Raw genomic sequence first — 18,773 nt, 5'->3', positions numbered from 1 at the left:
GTGGTGGCGTTGGCAGTGCTGGGGAGCGGTTGGACTGGATGAGCTTAAAGGGCTTTTCCAACCTGGCTGATTCTGTGCTTCCACAATGGCACCTTGAAATCGGGTAATTATTAATTCGAGCCACTAGAAGCAGCACCCAGAACCCCAGGGCGATGCAGTCAGAACTGCCCACACCGCATGGGAACCCTCTTTCCTCTCCCATGCTACTTTTGAGATGTACTCATTTTTTTTCCCTAGAAACAAAGACAAATCCCAGATCTGAGTCTCTGTGTTACACTTCTGGCTCTGCTAAAGAGCCAGGAAGATGAAAGGGCTCCAAACTAGGGCAGACTGGACAAAATAAGCCCATGTTTCTCAGTTCAGTGATTCTCACCCTCACAAGCAATGCTGCTTTCACAAGAAGGACTGTCTGGAGAGGAGACATATGCTGCCTGGAGTTATGAGCTCATATCTTCATGGAATAGTTTTGTTGAATGCTTAATGGAGCTTGAACACTCTCTCTTTAAATGAATGTCAAAGGAATGCCTTTTCCTTCAGAGCTTCTTTCCAAATCCATGTTATATAAGTTGAATACTATAAAATAGAATCATAGAATCCCAGATTGATCTGGGTTGGGATGTCCCATGGGCAGGGACACCTTCCACTAGTGCAGGTTGCTCCAAGCCCTGTCCAGCCTGCCCTTGAGCACTGCTGGGGATGGGGCAATAAGCCCAGAAGATAACATTATCGCATCAATAAACACATTTCGATAAATGTATGTGTATGTATTGATGACATACATGGAAATACATCATTGTTCTCCTAATGCGATAAGATATTTGAGCGTGATCCAATGAACCCAAGAAGTCTTCTGCTGGCACACAGGCTGATGGGACACTGCCACTGCTATCTTAGGCTTTCTTCAGCCAGCAATAGGGACTTCACTGTTGGTCCAGTGCATTTTTGGTTGTGTGATGTTCAGGTGGTTCATAGGATGCTGTTTGCAGTCCATCAGCATGGTTTCCCTGCTTGTGAACATGAAACCTGGCAACTGCATTGGTGCAATCTGAGTAGTGCCTTTGGGTAGGAGGGGGATCAGAGGTTAACTCATGCAGCAAACCCACCTGCTGTTGTGTTCAGAGACATTTACATAATACTGTTTTTAGAGCATTTTCCTTTGTAACACACAGAAGCTATTTCATCATGCACTCGCCTGATTCAGAGGCACCTCACAGGTTTCAGACCTCACCAAGGTGTTAAACCTCCTGAGATTTATCATTATGCATTAACACTGTTGACAGACCTTGTGCACATCCGCATGGCCATGGCATTCATGCAAGTGCAGTCTGTGGGGTAGTTTGGTGCTTGTTAGTCCCCTGTGAGACTCCAGGTTGGAGTAAAGGGTGAGGTGGACAAGTACTACTTATTAATACTCTTTCATTTCATAGGATCACTGGTTTGTGTTGGAAAGGACCTTAATGCTCATCCAGCTTGTTGTTAAACCCGTCACCCTTTGTCCTATCACTACAGTCCCTGATGAAGAGTCCCTCTCCAGCATCCTTTCAGGCCCCCTTCAGATGTATATCAAGGAAGCTTTGGCACAGAGTGGATTTGTGCCTCTCTTGTGGTGAATTTTGCATGCTAACATGTCTTTTTGTTGTTAGAAGCTGCTCAGCACCATCAGTCAGGTGAGTCTAAGTATCTTGCAAGCTGTTCAGAGGGAGAGGAGCCTATCCCAGTTGCGTAAAGAGGAGAAACTTGGGCCTTATTGTAATACCTGGCAAATGAGGGAGCATTTTAGCTACATGCAGCCACTGGGTAACAGGGGCCTCCAGGAAGAAGGGAGGAAGGTGGCAGACAGCACATTTTGCACCCCCTAGTACTGAGGGCCTGGTGTTATATGGAACATATTCAAAGCTCGGTATTTTGCATTGGCTCCATGGTTGCTTCTCCTTGACTTGGGAAGAGGAATTTGCTCCTCGGCAGACCAGGGATTAGAAATTACTGTTTCCAAATGTGCTATCCTCATGTTAGTGTGTTTAATGTGATTTAAAATGTTTTTACTGTAGCAAATCTGTATTGCTATCTAATATTACTGTAGTAGATAACAGTGGAGTAATGATCCACTGTGGTAAAGTGATAAGAAAACCCTGTGATTATTCCATAAGCATTTCAGCTTGTGTTAACTCCTATTTGCAATAGAGCAGGGAAAAAAGAAACGTTGAGTGAAAGGGAGATGTCAATGGGCTGTTTCTCATGATATAGGTGAGGTTTTCCTGTGCCAGATAGGTTGCTTTTCATCATCAGGAGGAATCAAAGCAGGAGCTGAGGTTAAGTGTTAGGAGATGTCTTCTGGGTGAGTCCCATCTCTGAGCCACAAGCTCAGGTTGGTTACTGTGAGCAGTCTTAGTGTCATGAGAATGTGATTTCCATCTTCATCAACAACAGGGAGTGGTGACAGCGTAAACCAGCTTGGCTTTCTCCTAGACAAGAGAAGAGATCCAGGGAGGCTTGGGTGTATGAGAAATGCAACAGATTTTGTACACACAACACACAGTTGATCCAAATGGAAATATGTGTCCCAGTGTACTGAGTCTCACAGATCCAAGTGTACTGAACCACCCTGAGCAGATTGGAAGAGGCTTTAGATGTGAAGAACCCATACAGCATAAGGAACTGCTGCAGTGAAAGGGCCTGGGTAGTAACTCAGACTGGAATCATGTGGGATGAAGCCTGTGTGATCTCATGGATGAAAATCAGAGGTTTCTGGAGTGTAATGTAGAGGAACACATGGCAACATCCATGAATGCTTGTGTTGCATCCTCCAAAACGTCTCTTTATGCTTCTGAGGTGGTGTTGTTCAGCTGGCTATCAGGTCAGTTCTGCTTTCCTTTTCCATCCATTCCTAACACCTTCTCCAATGTCCAGCTGTACAGCCAGCAGTTAAAACAGTGCATCCTGTTGTGAGAAGCAAATCTGGAACCAAGCTGGAGAGCCTTATTCGAGGGAGCCTGCCTCAGGGCTTGGTTGGCAAGCTCAGGAGCAACCAGGGCTTGTGGCACAAGCAGTGTTCAACAAGAAGGTCAGGTACTGAGGTGCTTTCTTGGCTTTCAGTGGTTGTAAGGGGGTACCACTTGTGCTTTCTCTGTTGGCAAGTAAGGTTTTGGGAGAGCCTGAGTGATGATACTTCTTCCTTGCTCCAAGTTAATGGCATAAGCCTGGAAATGCCTGCCAGATGCATGTGCTGGTGCTGAATGCAATAATAGGAAACATTAAATACTTTCTTGGAACAGAAGTATCTGCGTGTTGAAATGTGCCTAAACCCAAAACAAGACCCTCCATAATCCTGGAAAGATGAGCTGCAGCTGTGGTGTGAGCTGGGGAGAGCCAGCTGGGAAGAGCTTTCTGGACTCTATTGATAGACCACTACCAACATGCAGTCAGGAGCAGTTCAGAAGGTACATTAATGCCTTCCCTCTTTCTGACAAGAATCAAAAGGCCTCTTCTTGCTGTTGCTGGTATCATGCCAGCAGCAGTTCTTTACTGTCCTCCTCTCGTGTGAGTGTGGGCAGATACACCCTGACCTCTCTTCTGTGGGCTCCATCCAGTGCTCTCCATATAAAGCGTGTGTCTCTTCAGTGCTTTACCAGGATCATTTTGGGGTTGAACTGCTGATTTTGATGAAACAGTTGCCTTTTGCTGGGCACTGTCTCCATTGGCTCTTCTGTTTTGAGCAGCCTGAGTGAGGATGTTTGAAAGGATTTTGACCTCTGGCCATGGGTGGTTTTTTGGGGGTGCACAGCAGCTTCACCCAGAGCATCACCATGAATTCAGTAGGTGAAAACCCTGGAGACTGGAGCTTGTTCCTTTCATGTGAATGTTCCTTTGCACACTGATGCTATTGCAGCTCTTCCTCCCTGGGCTATTTCCGGTAGTAACTACTTTGTCTGGATACCCTATTATATGACTGCACAGAGATAATGGCCCAAACTTTACCAGTTTCCTAATTTTATGTGCATGTGCCCAAAATACGAGCACAGCAAGGAAACAAAACATGTCTTTTTGCCTTTTTGAGAGAGGTGGTGGCATCTTATATCTGATTGCCATCTTCAGTGAGCTTAGGGTGGATTGCAGGTTAGGCTGCTAATAGGTCAGCTTGTCTCTGATCCTTAAAACTGAAGGATTTCTCACTGGTGCCCAGCAAGATCATGGGCATTTCCATAGTTTCTATGTAGAAACTATGCTGAGGCACATGGACAATAAAGGGTGACTGGTGATGCCAACATGGTTTCACTAAAGGCGTATCATGCCTGACAAAGCTGGTGGCCTTCTACGACCTTCTACTTTGGGGCTCTGGCATTGATGGATAAGGGAGGAGCAGCTGACGTCATCTACCTGGACTTGTGCAATGCATTTGACATTATCCCGCACAACATCCTTGTCTCTAAACTGGAAAGGCATGGATGTGACGGATGGACCACTTGGTGGATAAGGAATTGGCTGCATGGTCACACTCAATGAGTTGTGGTCAATGGCTCAATGTCCAAGTAGAGACCAGTGACAAGTGGTGTTCCTCAGGGCCTTGGAGATGAGAGGGCTGGAGCAGCTCTGCTCTAGAGCCAGGCTGAGAGAGCTGGGCTGGTTCAGCCTGGAGAAGAGAAGGCTCCTTAAGGGGAGACCTTAGAGCAGCTCCAGTTCCTAAAGGGGCTACCCTGGCACTGGGTAGATGGGAGCAGGCTGGTCTCCCTCAGGATGGGTTCATGATGAATCCTGCTGGTCTGATGGATGCATGTGAAGATGCAGGGAGCCAGGTTTAAACAAGTCACATTGTCCTGCATGATTCAAGCCTTGGGGGAGAGGGGAGCTGTGGTTATTGTGATACATGGGGGATAAAGTTGCAAGGCACCAGCATCCATAGAACTGCTGTTGTTTCCAAGTGTGGTGTCCTGATGCACATTGAATAACATTGGCATGACAGCAGGGAGGTGAGAAGAGCCCTCTTGAGCTCTCACTCAAGCTTCTGAAGCTGGAGGTCTCTGAGAAGCTGTGTGGAAAGCAGGAATGCCCAGTCCATATCTGTTTGCTGATGGTCCTGTTTCTGTGTCTCTATTTTCCTCAACAAATCTCCCTTTTGTCCTCTGGTCTTTCCAGTTCTGCCATCCACTCCAGAAACTGCAGCTTGTAAGGAGAGAAAGCATCTGCTTTGTAGTGCATTTGGAGATGATTCCCATTGCTGGCAGTGTCCAGGGAGAGATCCAAGAATGAGTTTCCTTTGCTTCTTTTCTCCCTGCCCTCTGCTTCATCCAGGAATTTTCCCTGGGTTACTTTGCTTTCTGAAAGCATCAGTGTAATGGGTTGCTGAGTCATTATTATCCCTTCCCTTTGCTGCTGTGGAAAGGCTCAGAGCCTTTGGACACAGCCCGCCTTGGGAATAGGCTTGTGGAGAAGCCTGATTTACAGTGTGTGCTACCTAAATGCAGGCTGGGGTGAGGAAGGACACCCACAGTCATGTTAACATAGAGTTCCTTCCCTCTTTAAGGAGGCAAAGCCTTTTTCTTCACTTGGTAACTTACTACCTTGTACATAGTGTCTTATGAGGGCAGGAGCTGGAGGCTTGTTTGAACCTCTAGAGGAGCCAGGCTATGTTTCAGCTGGATTTCTTCCTGACAGCTTATTCAACTGAAGAGAAGGGGAAATCAAGCAGGTTATTGAACCTCCTCCTCCTCCCTTTAAAATGTGCTTCCTAGGTCTCCACTTGCTGACAATTACAGATAATTTCAAGGTGTTTTTTTCTTTCCTTGCTTCATTTTTGTATCACCAGTCAGTTCTGAAAGCCTACTGGAGTGTTCGTTTGGATTCAAGCAGCATTGTATCTGGGAACGTGTAGCTATCAACCCTGAATTCATGTGTTCTGAATAGGCTGTGATTGGAAAATGGCTGGGTGCCAGCAGCACCTCTCCTGCTGAATGCCAAGGGGATCCTGTGGAGTTGGCTTCTTTTGGTGGGCTGAAATTTCCTGGGATCTGGCTCAGCAGATGAAGGACCTCACATTGATAATACTGATCTCCTGTTGAAATACTTAGCAGTGATTGTGGAATACTGACTTCACCATATCCACATAACAGGAAGGATTGTAGAATGGTTTGGCTATGGAAGGACCTTAAACTCATCCAGTTCCAACCCCTTGCCATGGGCAGAGACACCTCACACTAGACCATGTCACCCTGTCCAAGCTGGCCTTGAGCACTGCAGGGATAGAAAGATGGATAGAAAAGTCTAAAACCCCCAAACCTCCCAACCAACCCAAACTTAAAAAGCCAAATCAAACCCAAACCAACCCCAGACCCCTTCCCTGCACTTAGCAGGGAACAAGGAACATTTTGCATAGCACCACTTGGATGGAATCTGTTGGTTGAACACAAGATTCCAGTTTGAAGCTTGGCCTGTGCTGATTTCTCGAGGACAGGCACCTTTTCAGATGGAGAGCACCCTGCAGATGGTGGCAGATTGTCCCCTCCTCCTCTCCTGCCAGGAGCGTGTGCTCAGTGACAGAACAAAAGCCGGGAAGGATGGAGCTCTCTGGAAGAGTTGATGAATGTCTTGCCTTGAAAACTAAAGCGCTTCGTGCCAGCAGAAATATCTATGGATATATTTATAGCAAGAAACAGCAGAGTCTCTGCTCCTTCGTTGCAAAGGGGGAAATTGCTGTTCCACCAAGTCTGTGGAAGTGGAAGCTACTTTTAGATGCTTGGAAATGATGGTTTGGGTTTTTTTTTCCTTTCCTTGGGATTTAAAAATATATGAAGTCTAAATTTTAGAACCTTGTACATCAGTTGACATGAAGACAGTGCATATGGACTGTCTTCATGGCTTGAACCTGCCAGAGGGGAGATTTGAGATGAGCTCTTAGGCAGAAGCTCTTCCCTGCGAGGGTGGAGTTGGAACTGAATGAGCTTTAAGGCCCCTTCCAACATAAACCATTTCATGATTCTGTCTAAATCTGGTAGATAATCACTGGTGTTGTATCGGGAATGGGTAGACTGGGACAGTTTTTCTGTGTCCTGGTGTTGATAGTCATTGGCTTTCTATCTGGTAGAGCTGGGGTAATGGGGAAGTGCCATGCAAAGTACCAGGTTGGTTCTGTGTGCGGCATCTTGCAGGAGATGGATTTAACATCAGGACATAGTGGGATCCTGTGGGATCCTCCAGGCACCCTGGGAGGCATGGACACAATGATGTGTTTTATTCTTCATGTGGCAGAAACCCTGAGCTGGGTTTTGAGGTAGTGCTAAGCAGGAGAAGGTGTTGGATGCCCACCACCAATACCTTCTGATGGCTGCAGAAGAGAGGCTGCTGGAAAGGACTGGGTAAGCTAAGCCTAAAATAGAGGCTTTGACACAGTGCTGTCCTGGTATGGCATGCTTGACTGTGACTCTGTGTAGGGAAGGAGATAGCAATGTCTTCTGCTTATAAGTGGAGAATTAACATGGTTGGATGTTTAGGTCGATCAGTAGTTGTGTGAGGAGAACATCGCCCATGGGAGGTGTTGAAGTTCTCAAGCGGAGGCTGAGCTGGCTCCTACCTTCGGAGTCAGGGTGTGTTTGGGAACAGTTGGGACACTGGTGTTGGATCCACTGTCGTGGTCGGCAGCATTTGCTGGGTGGGTGTTTGGTGTTGGGTACAAGCAGGTGTGTTTCTTGTATTCCTGTCTCACTCGAGTGGGACTGAGTAAGCTCTCGGACTACCAAGGTGCAAGAAGTGCTCAGGATGTAGGATGCTGGCTTTATCTCTACTGATGGAGCTTGAGTGATGGAGCTTGTCTGTGATTAGGCATTGTGGTTATTTTCTGTGTACCAAGCGCTGATTTGGAAACTTGTTACAGAAGAATGGAATGAAAAACAACATTAAATATGGATAGTTTTGGCTATAAAGAGAAAATAGACATAAAAAGGGCACTGTACTTGCTATTTCCTTAATGTGGTCATTCTTCCCTTTGTATTTTATGTTCCTTTCCGCCTAATGCTTTGTTTGTGTGGGATATCGGACTGCGTTCAGGGAGCTTTCTCTCTTTGGTCTAATGAAGAGGTTACCACAACCATTTGGTTCCTTGCATTTGCATGGAAAGGATACTTTTATTAACGTGGATTTCCAAAACGACATAGAATCATCAAATCCCAGCCTGGTTTGGGTTGGAAGGGACGTCAAAGCTCATCCATTCCCAACCCCCTGCCACGGGCAGGGACACCTTCCACTAGAGCAGGTTGCTCCAAGCCCCTGTGTCCAACCTGGCCTTGAACACTGCCAGGGATGGGGCAGCCACAGCTTCTCTGGGTACCCTGTGCCAGTGCCTCAGCACCCTCACAGGGAAGAGCTTCTGCCTTATCTCCAGCCTGAGCTTCCCCTCTTTCAGTTTGAACCAGCTTCCATATCTTGTGCGGATCAAGTAATCAGAGTCTGCTGAAGAGACTGAATGTCGTTGTGTGTCAGGACCCTTCCAACCCAAGCCATTCTGTGGTTCTGTGTTTAGTAGGAGTTGTGTTATCCTCCCACTGCAGAGAGTTAAGGCACAGGAAACGAAGCACAATGCTTTTATGCTTTTGGCATTTGAAAAGGAATATGTTGGCATTTGGGTATTAATCTGTGAACACCTTGAGGGATCACAGCATTTCCTGTTGTGATGGAGCTTAGGTATTTTGCTTTTAGGATAACTTCCTAGTAATACATTAAAGGTTAATTTCCTTACTACATGCTTTTTACTTTGATGGTAACCAAAGTGGGATCTGTTTGGTTTATCTTTACTATGTTCTGTGTAGGAAAGTAGTATGAAGCTCTTGTACATACTACCCCTGAGTATCTTCTGATACCATCATAGTTCTTGCTCGCAACGTATTGAGTGCTGTGGCCTTTCAGCTGCTGGCTTCAGGGGTACATTCTGCCAGACGTCTGGAGCTATGAATGGCACTGGAGTCATCGCTGTTGTCAAGGGCAGGAAGGAAGTTTTGATTCCAGCTACGTCAGCTTCTTCTGGAAGCGAGGTGGGCATCAGCCTGACTTAGTTTCTGCTGCATCAAAAGTAAGAATAGAATCACAGAATCAACCAGGTTGGAAAAGCCCTTTAAGCTCATCAAGTCCAACCATTCACCAACATTGCCAACGCCACCATGACACTGAGGGCCCCATCTATGCAGTGTGTGAACACTTGACTCCAGCCCTGCCCTGGGCAGCCTGTTCCAATGCCTGAGCACCCTGTGGGGAAGGAATTGTTCTTCAGCTCCATCTAAACCTGCCCTGGTGCAGCTTGAGGTCGTTTCCTCTTGTCCCATCCCTTGTTCCTTGGGAGCAGAGCCCAGCCCCTCCTGGCTCCATCCTCCTGTCAGGCAGTTGTAGGGAGCGATAAGGTCCCCCCTGAGCCTTCTGTTCTCCAGACTGAACCCCCCAGGTCCCTCAGCCATTCCCCATCACACTTGTGCTCCAGGCCCTGCACCAGCTCCATTGCCCTTCTCTGGCCCCGTTCCATCACCTCAACGTCTCTCTTGTAGTGAGGGGCCCAGCGCTGAACACAGGATTCGAGGTGCAGCCTCACCAGTGCCCAGCGCAGGGAGAAAGAAGTCAGAATTACAGCAAATGAAATACATACCAGACCATGCTGTTGATGGTTTTGTGCTGTATCACTCATTGGCAATGGCAGGTGGCTAACTTGGGTGTTAGATGTCATAGTAGTGCTAAGAATAACTAAAAACCCAAACAGTAGAACACAAACCCCAACCCTGTATAACCAGGATTGGATTAGCTTTCATCTAATGGGGCATTTGATTCATTAGACTTGCAGGCCTAAGCCTAACATATTGAGAGCCCAATTATGTCTTTATTGTCTCCTCTCCTCCTCTCCCCTGTTCTGCCTGCAGCATTTCCTTCTTACCATCCACACTTAAAATACAAGTAAATAGTGCTTAATTCCTAGGTTTGTTTCTGTTGTATTCTGTAGGCTGTTGTGATGCTCTGGGGTTTTCTAGCAGCAGATTCCAATTGAAGCCAGAATTGGTATTTTGACTAAATCTGAACGAAGGGAAGAGAAGGATGCTCTCATTTTGTTAGGCTGATTCTCTTTTGGATGCACAGTGCATCTTCCAGCTCTCTGGGCTAATTAAAATGCCATTACAGTACATGTGGTGCTACAATACAGTCTAGGGAGACTTCCAAAAATAGCTCCTTGAGTGCAGACAAATTAGAGAGGAAATATGCACTGAGCATTTTCTCATAGGTTTAAAGAGAAATAATCCATTTGCTGCTTTAATTGCTTTCTTGTAAATGCTGAAGTCTTTTTTTCGCCCCTCTCTGTGTATTTCAAATGAGTAGACAAATAAGTAATAGGTCCCTGATAATTCCCATTCTCAGAACTCATATTTTCGCTTGGTGTTCCATGCTGCAGGCATTAAAATGCAAGTCAGGATGGTTGAGTAGGCTGTGCTTAATGGTCATGGTTGGAGGCTTTTATTCCTCAGTGATCCTGTTTGAACTGCTTGGCATCCCATAAGGGTAGTGCATAGTTTGATTGGAGAAATACGATACCAGAAGCGCTCACTCAACCAAACAAACCCCCCAACTTGGGTATAATGTGCAAGGTAACTTTATATAACAGGATTATGGTACATTATGTAGTGGTAATGGGTCAAAAACTAGATGTTTTGGGCCTGGAATAGGTCCATGGAGTTGTTGTGGGCAGTGCCAGTGAGGAGTTAATTTCAGAGGGTGTACCTCCTTGTAAGCTGTTGACAGCTTACAAGGGCTGAGGCTCATGCTGGCTTGTAGACCACTAAGCAGCCTTTGTCAGAGGGGTGGAGCTTGTGATGGCAAGTACCACAGAGGATCAGCTCTGTGGAGCACAGCAAATGATGCTGAGGAGGTGTTTGAACCTGGTTTTAGGACTTCATTCAGTCCAGTCACCGAATCGTAGAATCCCAGACTGGTTTGGGTTGGAAGGGGCCTTAAAGCTCATCCAGTTCCAACCCCTGCCATGGGCAGGGACACCTTCCACCTTGAACACAAGTCTCCATTAGTGTCTCAGTGTGTTAAGTGAGTTGGAGGGTGTTTTGGGTTGAGTTTCCAGCGTTTCCCCTGAAAAAAGTCCAGTCTCTGTGCTCAAATGCAACCAAAACCACAGGATGTGGAGAAGGATGGGAAGTGGGGCAGCCACGGGTTTGCTCTAAGATCCTGCTCCCAAGTGAAAGCTGCTCCTGGCAGTGCTCCTGTTGGTGCAGACTTTAAGAGTAACCCTGTTCAAGCACGCGGTAGCTTATTTAGCTCTTGAGTGGAGATAACTGTGAGGCTCATTGTGTCTTGGAGCTCTTCTCTCAAGTGTGGTGTTGTTGTGTTGAAGTGTAGACATGGGTGGAGAGAAGGGGAATGCATCTTTTCTTTGTGAGCCAGGTTCTCAGTTTTATTAGAAAGCAGCAGGGAGAACAAGGAAACTGTTTGCTTGATGACACCTACAAATCCAGGGCTCATTGATCCAGAAACATCCCCTTTCTTTCAGACCTTAGCAGGAGCTTACTTTTAGTTGCATGCTCTTGAGGGATGTGGTTGGAATAGTATCGCAGAGGCCAACTGATGGCTCTTTTTTTATCCTGGACTTGACTGCCTTGTGCTGTCTGAGGCTTCTTATCAATTGGGCACTGAGAGGTTACAGCTTATTTGTGTTTTGGTTCTGAAGGGAGGGGGCAAGCTTTTGAGCTGCATGTTCCTGGCTTAAAACCAGCCCAAATCATCTGTTAACTGCCTTGTGAAGAAACAGTCCTTCAGTTCGTCACTTGGGACTGTTGCTGATGTCTTATGGCTCAACAGTTTTACTCTATATTCCCATGGTTTTATCCAAGAACTGGGAACAGGTAAAAAAAAAACCCTTTAGTTCCTCCTGTGTGCCTGAGAACAGTGGAGTCCGTTGGAGGTTTTGCAGCTTGTGTGCCAAGCAACCTCTGAACCAGCTTGGAAAGAAACCTGAAGCAGCGAATGGTAGGTGGCAGTAGCTTGTGTGGAGGACATGGATGGCAGTTCACTGGGAAGGTCTTAGGTTTTGGGACATAATTCCCTACCTTCTCAGAAAGAACCAATTGCTGCTGTGAAGTCTTGTCCAGGAAGTGTTGCCCTAAAGAAGACTGGGAATCTATTGGGTTGCGTATGCATCTGCTAATACATCCTGAATGAACTTCATATCTTCTGAATCACTCCCCTAGCACAGGGTGCCCAGAGAAGCTGTGGCTGCCCCATCCCTGGCAGTGTTCAAGGCCAGGTTGGACACAGGGGCTTGGAACAACCTGCTCTAGTGGAAGGTGTCCCTGCCTGTGGCAGGGGGTTGGAACTGGGTGAGCTTTAAGGTCCCTTCCAACCCAAATCACTGTGTGATTCTATGATTCTTACAGATGTGCCCCATGTAGACCCTCAGTGTGGACTGGGGGGAGGTTTGGTTTTGTTTTCATGTCTTTTTATTCAATGCAAGAGAAATCCAACCTTGTTTGCCAGTCATTCTGACAGGGAAACACAGCATTTGCCTGCTTCACCTTTCCCTTGCTTTTCCTGTTTCCTGCTTATGTAATTACTCATTCTGTCTCTTAAACTTCTCCTTTCTTTCAGGAACCCCAATCCTAGTCAATAACACTGTTTTCTGTACCTCTTACTCCTGCCTCTCCTAAAGGAGAATTCCATGTCCCTATAGAACTTTTCCCTTACTCCAGGTGCCCTTTGGAGAGACTTGTCAGCTGTTCAGCACTTCAGTCAAGGCATCCAAGCAGGGCAGGGTGATTTGCATTGGGTTGAAAGATCTGAATACATGGAAAACTATTGAAATAACGTCTCCTTTCCCAGTTGTGCCCTGTGTTTTGAAACTCAACAATTAATGACAGTCAGGCTGCTTCCAGTTTGCTGGAAGAGCTCACTGAATGCTTCAGCCTTCTGGGTTTGTTCATTATTTGCCTTTAGTAATACTTCCTCATCTGGTTTTGGATTTGCATTGGATCTTGTTGTTCATTTTGCTGCTTTGTCTTTTCAGAGGGGTTTTATCCATGATTTTTGTCTTATTCTGGAGCATCCTGGAACCATCTTATCTTGGCTTTGCTGTTTTCCACAGGTTTGGATCCTGAAATCCCAACTACTTCCAAACCTGTCCTGCTGAGATTTTTAAAGTAACTTCAGTGACTCTTTGGAACTGACTAGGATAAAAATAAAGTGTTAAGATCCCATCTATTAATAATGGCTTCATCTTATTAATTAATGAGAAGAAATACCCATCAGGAAATGAAGCTACACTAAATGTTCTCCAAGTCAAGCTGTACATCAGACAGGCTGCTGTCTGCTTCTTTCCAGGCTCTGTGGACAATGCAGTGTGTCTTGCCCCTGGACTGGGCGCTCTGCAGGCACTGCTCCATCACCAGGTGCCAATAACCCTAAGATGGATCTACCCAGTTCAGCCCAACTGGTACAGCTGGGACAGTTCACCCCTGTGCTGCTCTGATGGTCTTAGTGAAATCATTAGATTGAGTCATAGAACCAAGGAATGGTTTGGGTTGGAAAGGACCTTAAAGCTCATCCAGTTCCAACCCCCTGCCACAGGCAGGGACACCTTCCACTAGAGCAGGTTGCTCCAAACCCCTGTGTCCAACCTGGCCTTGAACACTGCCAGGGATGGGGCAGCCACAGCTTCTGTGGGCACCCTGTGCCAGTGCCTCAGCACCCTCACAGGGAAGAGCTTCTGCCTAAGAGCTCATCTCAATCTCCCCTGTTCTGGCAGGTTAAAGCCATTCCCCTTGTCCTGTCCCCACAGGCCCTTATCCAAAGCCCCTCTCCAGGTTTCTTCATACAAAATCAATTCAAGCAAACATTTTCTTGACAGTTAGTGTCTTAGGTAAAGCCTTGGCCAGTAGAGAGCTGGAAGATATTTAGTAGGTATTCTGGTTTGTCTCAGTGCTGTTCAAACCAGGGCTTGTGAAAGTCAAATCATGAGTGCATCTTTTGACCTCTTTGCATTGTGTTTGCCTGTCCAAGGCAGCCAGACAAACTGCTTCAAATCCCTGTCCACTTCCTGAGAACTGCGGAAGCACCCATTCTAGGCAGGAATAGGGATCTGTGTGTGGCACAGATAACTTGAGTGCTTTCTGTGTTTTCCCTTTAGTTCTGTTATTGCCACAGCTCTCTCTGTAGCTACCTGGTGAAGCAGGGAGAGGATTGGAGCTAATACTTTGTGAAGGCAGGAGGTGGGGATAAAACTTGTTTGTGATGGACACTGATTGCAGTCAGTTTGACATTTGCAGACCCAGACCACTCTTGGCATAAGCCATCGTGTTTTCCCCTTGTCACACAAGTTCAACTATACATCAGCTGCTTTAGGAGAGAGTCTGCAGTGATGTGGGAAGAAACCCCACTGCAGCAATAGCTGAAAACACGCTTGTCTTGAGGATCAGAACCCCCCAGGTGACTAGCGTATTGTCAGTGTTAATAGTGCAACAGGATCAGTGAAGCAATGCAGTTGAATATGCAAAGCATAGGGTTGGGTTTTCCTCTTTTGAAGTTCTGTAGAGCACAGAATCACAACCTTGGACTCCAAACTTCATCTTTGTGCTCAGTTCTCAGGTTTATTTGAGCAGTTTGACATTGGGTTAGCTCATGTATTTGAGAGAAGGAATCGATCAAAGCAAAGGGTTTGTGGGCAGCAGCATTGCTGAGCTGAGCAAGGAGGAATCCTGCTCTATTTGGTGTATGGATTTTAGTACTCAATCACAATTTAATGGAGTGTATGTAGGGTTTTCAAGTCTTCCTTGTCTTGCTCTTTTCAGAAGGTATGTGGTTGCTTTGGTTTGGGGTTTTTTTGGGCAGTATTGTGTTGGCAGCAGATAGGATGCTTCATTAAATGCAGTGGTGTTTCCAATTTCCTAATACACTGATTGGTTAGGCTCTTGAAATGAAATGATTTCTTTGCTTAGAGTAGCATCTTTAGCTTGTAGGAAGCTGAGGAGACAACAGGAATGTTCACTTGCTTCAAGAGGTCAAGTTGTCTTCTGGGGTTGGTTTTGCTTTGCTTTTGAGCTCAAAAGCTCTTCATGTGCACAAAGGCTGGATGGAGTCCAAGATGCTCAGTGTTTTGTTGAGTGAAGGCCCTCTGGCAGGTTAAAGCCATTCCCCTTGTCCAAAGCCCCTCTCCAGGTTTCCTGTAGCCCCTTTAGGCACTGGAGCTGCTCTAAGGTCTCCCCAGAGCGCAACAGAGAGGCAGAATCCCCTCCCTGATCTCCTGCTCACGCTCTGGGGGTGCATGCAGCACATGGGGGGGTTCTGAGCTACAGTGACCCAGGTTTGTCCCACAGAGCACCCAGGCTGCTGGTACAAGGCTCTCTTTTGTAGATAGTTCGTCCTCTGAAATAGCTCTACAGTGATGCTGGAAATACTCTGCTCCCAGGAAAACCCAGGGGCTCGTGGTGCTGCTCTCACCTCTCTGTGGATGCTCCTGGTCCCTGGGCCATGCTGGCATGTCCAGCACAGGAACAGTGAAGCTTCAGCAGCAAGTAGGGATGCAGTTTGCTAAGGAACTGATGATATTTAAGTGCTGGTGTCTTGCTCTACTACTTAAATCTAGTTCCCTCCTCATTTATTATCATTAGCTGCTGCTTGTGCCAAGTGTCATCGCACCACTGTAGGTTGGCCACTCTGGTACAGCAAAGCCTTGCAATAACAAACCAAAAGCCCCTCAAATGATAAAGTGAATAAACTAAATGACTTGTTTGAGAAGGAGAACTCAGTGTAGTTATAGTTTATTGCTGTGTTGTTGAGATTGCACTGATCCTTGGGTATGGTCACTGGAGACAAACCCATGCAAGTGATGAAGAGTTAAGTAGGCTTTCTCTCCACAAAGCTGGAATGGAGAAAATAAGTGTGATGGGGGTGATTTTTTTGGGGTATGTTTTAAATGTTCCACTGCCATCTTCACATTGTTATAATCCTTTGTGTTGTCTGAGAAGAGATGGAGTGGCTTCTTTGATGTCTCCAGACAGGGTTTGGCTTGATCCTATCTATGCTTGTAGAAAGGCGTTAGAGAAGAGCAAGTGAGACTGAACTGGCAAAGGTGGAGAGATTTCCAAACGGGTTTGAGAGAAGTTTTCTGTCTTTGCAACCAAAGTACTGAAAACATCATTTAGCTGCCTTTTTTTGCTTCCACTTTGATTGGGGGGGGGGGTGCAGGTTGGGAAGGGAATGGGGGACTAGAAAATCTGGTCGGGCAGTTTCCAGCAGCAGCTATTGTGTTCTTCTGTTTTAACTCTACCTGCATACAAGATACCATCTTTGAAATCTTTTAAATGGAGAACTGCTTCAGCAAGATGGATTTCTGCATATCATTTACAAAGTATGTTTTTAATGCCTTTCTGAAATCCAAACTTATGCAAAATGGGGCTTGTTATGCATGTCTCTGCATTTTAATCTCCTGCAGTGATTTGTCAGGTTTCCTTAACATCTCCCTGCCATGTTACAGCCATTCTTCAACTCTGCTTCACAGGGCTGCCTTTCTGTCTTAACTCACTCAGCTCTTCAAGCGAGGGATGAGTTGCAGTGTAGTTATTGTATGGTAAGGTTCATAAGCCTTGGATGGGGGTCAGGAACAGTTGTGGATTTAAAGGCCAGGAAAACCTGAGTGTAATTTGGGTTACGGTAGCTTTGAGTTCATGCTTTACTGTATGCAGTTGTTACGCTGTAAGCTGTCCTGTTCGTGCTCTTGTTTCTGTTGATTTGTGCTACTTGTGTCTCTGTTTTACATTGATAATTGGTTAGTGATTTTTATGGTTTCTAATCCTTGGAATAGCTAAAAATAGCCTTGATGTGATTTCACTTTATTTTCTCTCTTTCCAGATGGGCTTTCTGGCAGAGACCAGCCAGTCGAGCTGTTGAATCCACCTAGAGTGAACCACATGCCTAGCTCTGGTAAGAAGAAACTCTTATTAAATGTTGTTCCTATTCTGGGAATGCAGGAAAATGTTCCTCAGCTCTATCTTGCAAGTGGGGAAAGCACAATGCAAATGCCAAATGCTGCAATCAAGTGTGTCAGGACTTGCACACATTTACTTTCCCAGGCTGGGTGAGTGGGACTTGGGAGTGGAGGGAGGTTGGAGCAGCCTTGGGGAGTCTTAAACAGCTTGGCAGGGGGCTAAGGAGGGCTTAACCTGGCTTGGAGCTGCTTGGGTTTACATGGAAAGGAGAGGACAGCAGAAGAAAGCAGTACCTTCTGAGTCCTTTTGCAGCCTAAAAGGAGCACTGTGAAGCAAAGGAGGGTTTTGAGTTGCTGCTCCCATTAAGGGGAACTTTTGTTGAAATCAGGAGGCAAACACAGGGTGATCAAAGTGTACCGTGCTGGGCTCTGGGCTGTTTGCTTTGCTTCCCTCTTCTAATGATCCAGCTACGGTATCTCGTGGGTCTTGTCCTGGTATGTAGCAAGCACAGCAGCCACTGTTCATCCTTCTGGAGCTGAGAGAGATCTTCCAGCTCAAAACTGGAGCACTTGGAGTGATAGAATCCAGCCTTTTGGTCACAGGACATAAAATGCCGCAGAAAGCAATCTGCTGCTGTCTTCTGTGTTTCCCTGTTCTCTCTTCCTAAAGGGCTTTGTTTCCAGGTTCAAATAAAGAGCTTTATGCTAGGAGTGATAGGATATATCAAGCATTCGTCTACTTTCCAGGTAGAAGCTTCCAAAACCCCAACTTTCTCTTCTCTGTTGCCTTCCAAAATGCCCTCGGGTCCTTAGATATTAAGGAAGAGATCTCCCAGGAGATCTAAGTGCTTCTGGTAATGCAAGTTGGAAAGATGTAAACGAAGCTTATTCAAAGCAACTTCAGTAGATTGTAGGGAGGGGGAAAGAAGATGGGCTGTGACCTAACCTAGATTTTTGTGGACTTCAATGTGTATCTGGGGAAGCAAACTTTGAAGGAGGTACACCTATTGTGTTGGGGGGGTGCGGCATGGGGAAGAAGAGATCCTCATTTAACCAGGTCTGAGTGTTTGGCTTTGGATGCTGAGAAACCTCTCTTCCCTCCTCTGTGTGCTCCAAAACGTGTCTGTCAGGTAGGGGAGGTTCTGTTTTCCTGACCCTAGGAGAGGTTCTCATTTTAAGCCTACTGAGGTAACACAGCTCAGGTTTAAGTGTTGTGTTCCCTGTTTCGTATCCACATGCTTAGATGGGTTTTGTAGCTCTGTAGAAGAGGAGGCACCGTCCTCTTTTCTGTCAGGAGATCAGTGGCCACTGTTGTGAATTGTGCATGTGATGGGGTTTCATCTTTTACTGTTGTGGTAGTGGTTGGTCTTTTTGGAATCCATTTTCTTTTTGCTTCTTGTGTTTGATGTTTCTTTCTGAGGTGTTTTAGGGCAAAGGCTGATGTCGGGTAACCTGATGGTAAAGTTCAGTGTTCTGTTTGTCCCTGGATGAAGAGAGGGACTCTTCATCAAGGACTGTAGCGATGGGACAAGGGGTGATGGGCAGGGGGTTGAAACTGGAAGAGCTTGCAGGTCCCTTCACCCCAAACCAATCTGTGATTCTCTGATAGCAAGCAGCCTGTGAGAGAGGCAGCAACATCTGTGTCCAATGTCTTCTGCCAGTCCTTGAGCCATGGAAATTCCTTTGTCACACTGGAAAGCTCAGGCTGGTTGTGCATGTAATGGGTGAAGGGTAGGACTGACTGGGAATGCAAATGAGACCTTATCCAAGGAGCAGCAGTGGCTCTGGACAGGAGTCGTGCAGTTCCTTTTGTCACTCAGGACCCTACGTTTACTCA

The 18,773-nt window shown here is 46.3% G+C and overlaps 1 protein-coding gene across 11 annotated transcripts in view; it reads left to right on the top strand.

Moving 5' to 3' along the window:
- The window catches only part of HDAC4 (histone deacetylase 4), a 214,773-nt gene that overhangs the window by 65,292 nt on the left and 130,708 nt on the right, over nt 1–18,773 (top strand). For all 11 annotated transcript variants that reach the window (XM_062642742.1, XM_062642716.1, XM_062601716.1 and 8 more), the window contains one exon: nt 16,861–16,932. In XM_062642742.1, the coding sequence (XP_062498726.1) occupies nt 16,861–16,932 (72 nt within the window). The remainder of the gene's footprint in view (nt 1–16,860; nt 16,933–18,773) is intronic.

This window comes from Pezoporus occidentalis, unplaced genomic scaffold, assembly GCF_034315485.1.
Source record: "Pezoporus occidentalis ecotype Australia unplaced genomic scaffold, CSIRO_AGI_Poc_V1 ctg118, whole genome shotgun sequence".
In the NCBI taxonomy this organism is placed as follows: domain Eukaryota; kingdom Metazoa; phylum Chordata; class Aves; order Psittaciformes; family Psittacidae; genus Pezoporus; species Pezoporus occidentalis.
Note: the sequence above shows the minus strand (reverse complement) of the source record. Positions and strands in the feature narration are given on the sequence as shown.